Below are 6,222 nucleotides of genomic sequence, written 5' to 3'. Positions count from 1 at the left end.
CGTAATGTTACGACTTTATTCCCGTAATGACTTTATTCTCGTAATGTTACGACTTTATTCCCGTAATGTTATGACTTTTCTTGTAATGTTAAGACTTTGTTCTCGTAATTATATGACTTTATAATCATAATGTTATGACCTTATTATCAAAATAAAAAAAAATTACAAATCTCTAGCCTGGCCCTAATACTTCTTCGTACTTTAGGCCCCCTGCTAGCCTTATAAAAAAAAAAACTATATATATAATTTTATTCAGAAGGGATGCTCCAATATGAAAAGACTGTCTAATACTGATATGTCTCTTATAATAATGCCATAATAGGCAATCCCTCATATTTACAGCTTGACATATAACATATTTCTTTACCTTTTACACAGCATAAAAAAAGAACAGAACAAAGCTGCAGCTAGAAGTTAGGGCTTTGTAATATATACAAATATATCATCACTGACTCATCAGTGTTTGCAATCCCTGGGGCTGCACATTATATTTAAATACATTGTCATTGCAGCCTTACTATCTGCAACATTAGAAAGGGGCTCCAAGGAACGCTGTAGCTGTTACTTAATATATCCCAGGTTGTGAATTCCTGCTTTGCATGCCAATGTAATATCCTTTCTGATGGATTAAGTCTCCCTCCTGTAGATGCTCACACCTGCCCAAGTTTAAAGGGCCCAAGATGCTTAAGGGCAAACAGAAAGCTGAGAAACAGGAGTGAGCAAAATCTGGCTTGATTACAACTGAAGTTGATCATTGCCGTATCTGTTAATAATATCTATATTGCATGAACTTCTAACGATGTCATTCATTAATAAATACATATTGCACAGTGGAACAACACATTAGTTGTGTGGCAAAATCTAATCAATGTTTTGCATACTAATAAATTATTCAGATTGTTTACTAAGATCTCAGTGTAGCGCCTTCCCTCATCTGACCCAAAGTTAGATGCCCAAGGCCAGAGAAAGTGATGGAAGAGTTGCAATCAGAGATAAGAATAAAAAGTAAAGTAATTCGCTGAACGTTTGGTTGTATAACAACTGATATGATGGGATTTAGAAGTTATTTTTATTACACAATTTCATAACATCCTAAGAACAATAATCATATACCTTTTAACAGCGATTGTAATTCTGAGATAACCCAATTTTCCTGCTCTTGGTAAAACTTTGCTGTACAAAATAATTGTAAATAGATAAAATGTATCAAAGTATGATTTCTAATAAGCAGAAAAAAGCCCACTCTTAAAAAAGAGCAGTAAAAATGAAGAGAAAAAAAAAACAAAGTTATCTAATAGCATAAGTTACCTCTGCCTTTTAATTACACAGAATTACTAACAAATACTTGCAGTCACATGTGACTATGTGTGTGATGCAAAAATTGTGTACATATGATAGCTACAACCTAATAGAAATAAAGCACCCAAAGAGGTAAATTAGTTATTGCAAAAACAAAAAGGAAGCAGTTCAGCAGTGTTAGCCTACTATTTGGCAACAAGAACACAGATCCTCCCACATATAGAGCTTCACCTAGCAGGCAGTCATTACTGCTTGCATGTCATCCCCCTTAGCGTCTAATCATAGACCTCTTCAATATAATTAACCAATCATCAGAGGCGAAAGCCTGACAGACGGGCCATATCCTTGGTCGGAGCGTCATGGCGAATCAGCCAGTTCCCTCTCAGCCGTGTGACAATGCCACGGCAAATCAACTGGTCGAGTGGCTGAGTGCTGCCGTGACTGATGGGGATATGGCTTCATAAAGGAAAAGGTAATTATTCTGTCTGTCTGGGTTAGTCACTTCTCATTCCCAGGCGCTCTTTTACTTCTGGCCTTTTTCACACGTTTTAGACAAGCTCAGCCACAAACAAATAAATAAAACAACTAGTTCTGCTTTACTTGAAAGGAATACAGTTAAAAGAGACTGAGTTCATTTCAGTTTTACATTTCGTTGCTATATTGTTACAAAAGTACAAGAGCATCTCAAACACTAAGAATAGTAAAATAAAAATTTTTTTACGATCAAGAAGTGAAACTTATTACAGATTCATCACCTCTAAATTAAAACCATTTTGATCATTGAGGCAAACAGATGATAGATTAAATTTTATCAATCTAATTAATTGGCCATTAATAGTTTGAAAGAAACAGAATTTTGAGGGTTATTTTATTAAATTCAAGCCATAATTATCTAAATTAACATATATAAAAACATAAAGATTTACATGTAGAATCAATTTATTTAATTACCTTTTCTATTGTACTTTAATTTATTAAATCCTATAAGTTGACCTAATTGGTGGAGATGGACCAGGACAGTTTTTTTTTTTTTTTTAAGGCCGCTGCCGATTGTTTTACCATCAGTCTAATCAATTCCCAATATGTACTGGTCATTTTCTGGGGCCGATATTGCTTTTTCTTGCTAAATTACAAGATCACCATAGGTAGCAGCTATGCATGAGCTCCAGTTGATCTGAAGGCATGGCTGCTGATAGAGACTCCGAAAAATCCCTTTAGCTGAAAGAGCAACTCATTTAGAGTAGTAATTACACCAAAATTGTGAAAATAGATATAAACATATTGCATTAAAGATTAAATAACCTTTTTGTCTTTCAATATGCTCTATTAAGAAGTTTTAGTTCCACCTGGTTTAATTCTGTAAACAATCCTCTTTGGGGAATCTTTTGCCATCCAATTATTAATAAATTAATCGAGAAAATAATCGACAGATTAACTGATTTGCAAAATAATGGTTAGTTGCAGCCCTAGATTCAAGAAAAAAACCCTCCGATATCAGCCAAAAATAATGGCTGGCCAATGTATTGGTCTATCTCTTCTCGTCGGTGCTGGTAAGATTCTGTAAAAGCAGCGCTGAAAAGATTCTAACATAAAAGGAAGAAACCTGATGAGAAATGGAAGGAGAGAAAAGGAAGTGGACGTGTAGCGGGAGAGCATCTGCTCCATCACTCATTAGCACAGATATGCTGCCGGGATTGGTGTTATTTTCTCTAATCTAAAGTCACTGTGTTTGGAAGCTAGCTCTGTTCCCTCCATCTGCTCTGCTACACTTCTCTCCCTTTACAGCTTAAGCAGCTGTGCCACCTATTAAGTTTCTACTTAATGTGGATCGATTTTCAACAGGCACTACAGCCGACTACCAACGCTGAACATGTAAGGAAAACAGCATAATGTTGAAAATCCTAAAGGCATGTTCCAGTAACAAAAGCCTGTTATGCTCCTACACAAGAGGGTACCTGCAATTTCATCTTCTTCTACAGTCCAAATGTACTTTTGAAAGAAAATCCTATTTCAGACTGCACCTACACCAGAGAAAAGATTACACTCACCCCCTCATTGAGCACAATATAACGGATCAGTGCCAAGATCAGTTCCAGATCAATCTTCTCATCGTTGTCTAACATCTCCACAGCCTCAATGGTGCTGTCAGAATATCTGTAAAACAACGACAAACATGGATGAGCATTCAACCTGTTATTCCTCAGGAAAAAAAAATCAACAAAAAAAAAAACACAATACAGCTGCCCTTGTCCTCCAACTCGCTGCATCAACAGTGTTTTATAAATGTGTCTTTTACTAAAGCCTTTTCTCTTTCTTTTTGTAGTGCGTCTTTGTCTTTCATTTCAGGCTTTCATTAAAACTTTATTAATACATTTATTATAAAAAGAAAAAAACAAATAAAACAAATGCAAAAAAAGTAATGAGGAAAACAGAAAAGTCTGGTGGTTCTAAAAATAGAAATTACATTATAGAGAGAAAAATAAACAATCACAATAATAACATACATTCATTAACATGCCAAGTTACACATACACCTCATCAATTATGATATTGCATATGTAAACCAACATGCCATATTTAACACTGTCAAAAGAATCTTTGAAAGATTTCTGGTTTTTGACATCTTAATGATGTGAAGATCAAAAGCTGATTACCATTTGGCTTATTATTATTTAGGATATTGATGAATAATGAAACTTTTCATTCTTTCAATTTGTTTTTATGAGTATAAACAAAAGGGTGATAAATGATAAATATTGCTGCATAAACAGGGAGAATATTCTTATTCAGTCATTTCCTCTAGGATTCTACTTAATTTCTATATAAAAAAAGAACGTGCAAAAGGGTAGAGCACAGAGGTAGAGCATGTAACAAATGTTCTACCTCTGCAGCTGACCTGGCCTTTCGACATTTGATGTACGTCCAAAGGCCCCCAAATCTCTCTGTTTTCTGCCAACAGTGTATAATAAAGGCCACTGGGGCCAATATATATATATATATATATATATATATATATATATATATTCCGTTGACCAACCCAACTGGTGTCTGGTAAGTGTATAACCTTCCTAGGCATGATGCTCAGAAATCATTTTCAAAATTTTCTATTAAGAAGAGGCCAAAACGGATTAGCATCACAGATCATCGACCATATTTACAGAGGATCTGTGAACATTGCTAAATTGCATGGCAACATGAAGTCATCAATACAGCAGGTACAAAGTCCTGAAGGTACATCTTGTTTACTCTGTGATGTTAATAATTTAACCCTTAATATTTGTGTTTGGCTTTTCATCACCGGAAATAAACAAATGATCCTAGAAGGCTTGGAAAAGAAGATCCTGTCCTGCTCTGAGTGCTTTAAAATTGAATTTCAGACCACAGATTCGGATCATGTTCTGACATCAGAGGAATAATTTCTTTAGGGCGCAGTAACAGGAGAAGCCAAACTGAATGAAGAGAAGAAGCACAATGTCATAACTCAAACTGTGGCTATATAGAGAACAGATAAACAAAAACAACAAAGCGGAGGAAATAGGCTCAGCAGCTAGATTTTCTATATGTGCAATCTGGCTTCATTTTAGGCTCTGGATGTACTGCTGAAGTGATGGACTGGCGACCTTTTCTGAATGGACCCTCCCACTCACCTACTGACCACAGAAAATGAGCACCAGAGCCACTGAACCCTCGACCCTGAATAACATTCAGCAGGCTCAGAAAGTGGACAGAAAGACGGCGTGTTGCTGCTCAGATACACCGCATCTTTTACAGTGCCAATCAAAGGGAACATTACATTTAAAAAACATAATTTGTGTCGCTAATTTGAGAAAATTACTAATGTATTCATCCTGCATACGTCTCTTTACGCTGATACAAAAAATAAATTAAAGGCGTCTGAGATATTATGTTGAGATATGGTTATTGTAGAAAGTGCTACAGCTTAAAGTACTTAAACCTCAGACAATGTTGTATAGAGGACAAGGAGTACGTGTTTTTATAACTGCACATTAGAAACTGAATTAGTAAAGAGAATGAAACTAATTTGAAAATGTTTTTTCAAATCCCTGGAAATGAAACATTTAAAAATTAATCATTGATCAAATTACACATACCGTCTCTTATCTTAAATTAAAAAAGGTAATTCCTTTTTCCACTTCTATTTTCCTTTCACCGTACATTTTAATTCCATTTGCAATTGTAAATATCTTTTTACTTTACTCCCTTCATTTAGCATTTCCATGATCTTTCTGGTCCCTGAGGATTCTCTAAATGGTTTCCCTCTTCCATCCAGGTTTTCTATGACCCTGCTGGTCTCTGAGCAGACTGAAAACCAAGTTAAACCCATAGCCATAACTGGGAATCATAATTTGAACTCTTCAGTTATTTCACATTTACCTAGGTGGGACAGAACTGAAAGGGATGCATGATATATCATTGTTGGCATCTGTATCAGCTGTTATTAGTATATTTTAAACTATTAATATTTTTGATATACATGTTTTTATTAATAATGCACTTAAGGTATCGGTCTGTCTATAAATATAAGCAGCAGTGTATTGTGGTACTCTTGTGTTCTTAACACCAGGAAAGCATTCAATAAATGCATGTTTGGGCCAAATGAAAGCGCTCCAGTTATGTAACTATAAGTCTATCAGCCACCACTGTTAGAGTCCCCACCAACTTTCATCAGAAAGTTACACCATTGGTCATTGTTTTGAATGGTCATCATGCTTTACCTTAGTTATTAATTGAACTTTATTGATCTCGCATTGGAGGAATTCACCTCTGCATTTAATCCATCCCCTTGGCAAGCAGTGGGCTGCCACTGTGCTGCACCTGGGGAGCAGTGTAGGGTTAGAGGTAGGGATGGGAATCGAAAACCGGTTCCTGTTCAGAACCGGTTCCGTATATTCCGATTCCATG

General features: G+C 35.7%; 1 protein-coding gene across 2 annotated transcripts in view; it reads right to left on the bottom strand.

The window, feature by feature from the left end:
• Positions 1 to 6,222, bottom strand: part of dhx36 (DEAH-box helicase 36) — a 46,255-nt gene that overhangs the window by 21,288 nt on the left and 18,745 nt on the right. For both annotated transcript variants that reach the window (XM_015370304.1, XM_015370305.1), the window contains one exon: positions 3,348 to 3,453. In XM_015370304.1, the coding sequence (XP_015225790.1) occupies positions 3,348 to 3,453 (106 nt within the window). The remainder of the gene's footprint in view (positions 1 to 3,347; positions 3,454 to 6,222) is intronic.

Source organism: Cyprinodon variegatus, unplaced genomic scaffold (assembly GCF_000732505.1).
Source record: "Cyprinodon variegatus isolate N-32 unplaced genomic scaffold, C_variegatus-1.0 Scaffold44, whole genome shotgun sequence".
In the NCBI taxonomy this organism is placed as follows: domain Eukaryota; kingdom Metazoa; phylum Chordata; class Actinopteri; order Cyprinodontiformes; family Cyprinodontidae; genus Cyprinodon; species Cyprinodon variegatus.
This window is presented reverse-complemented; position numbering and strand designations above follow the sequence as displayed.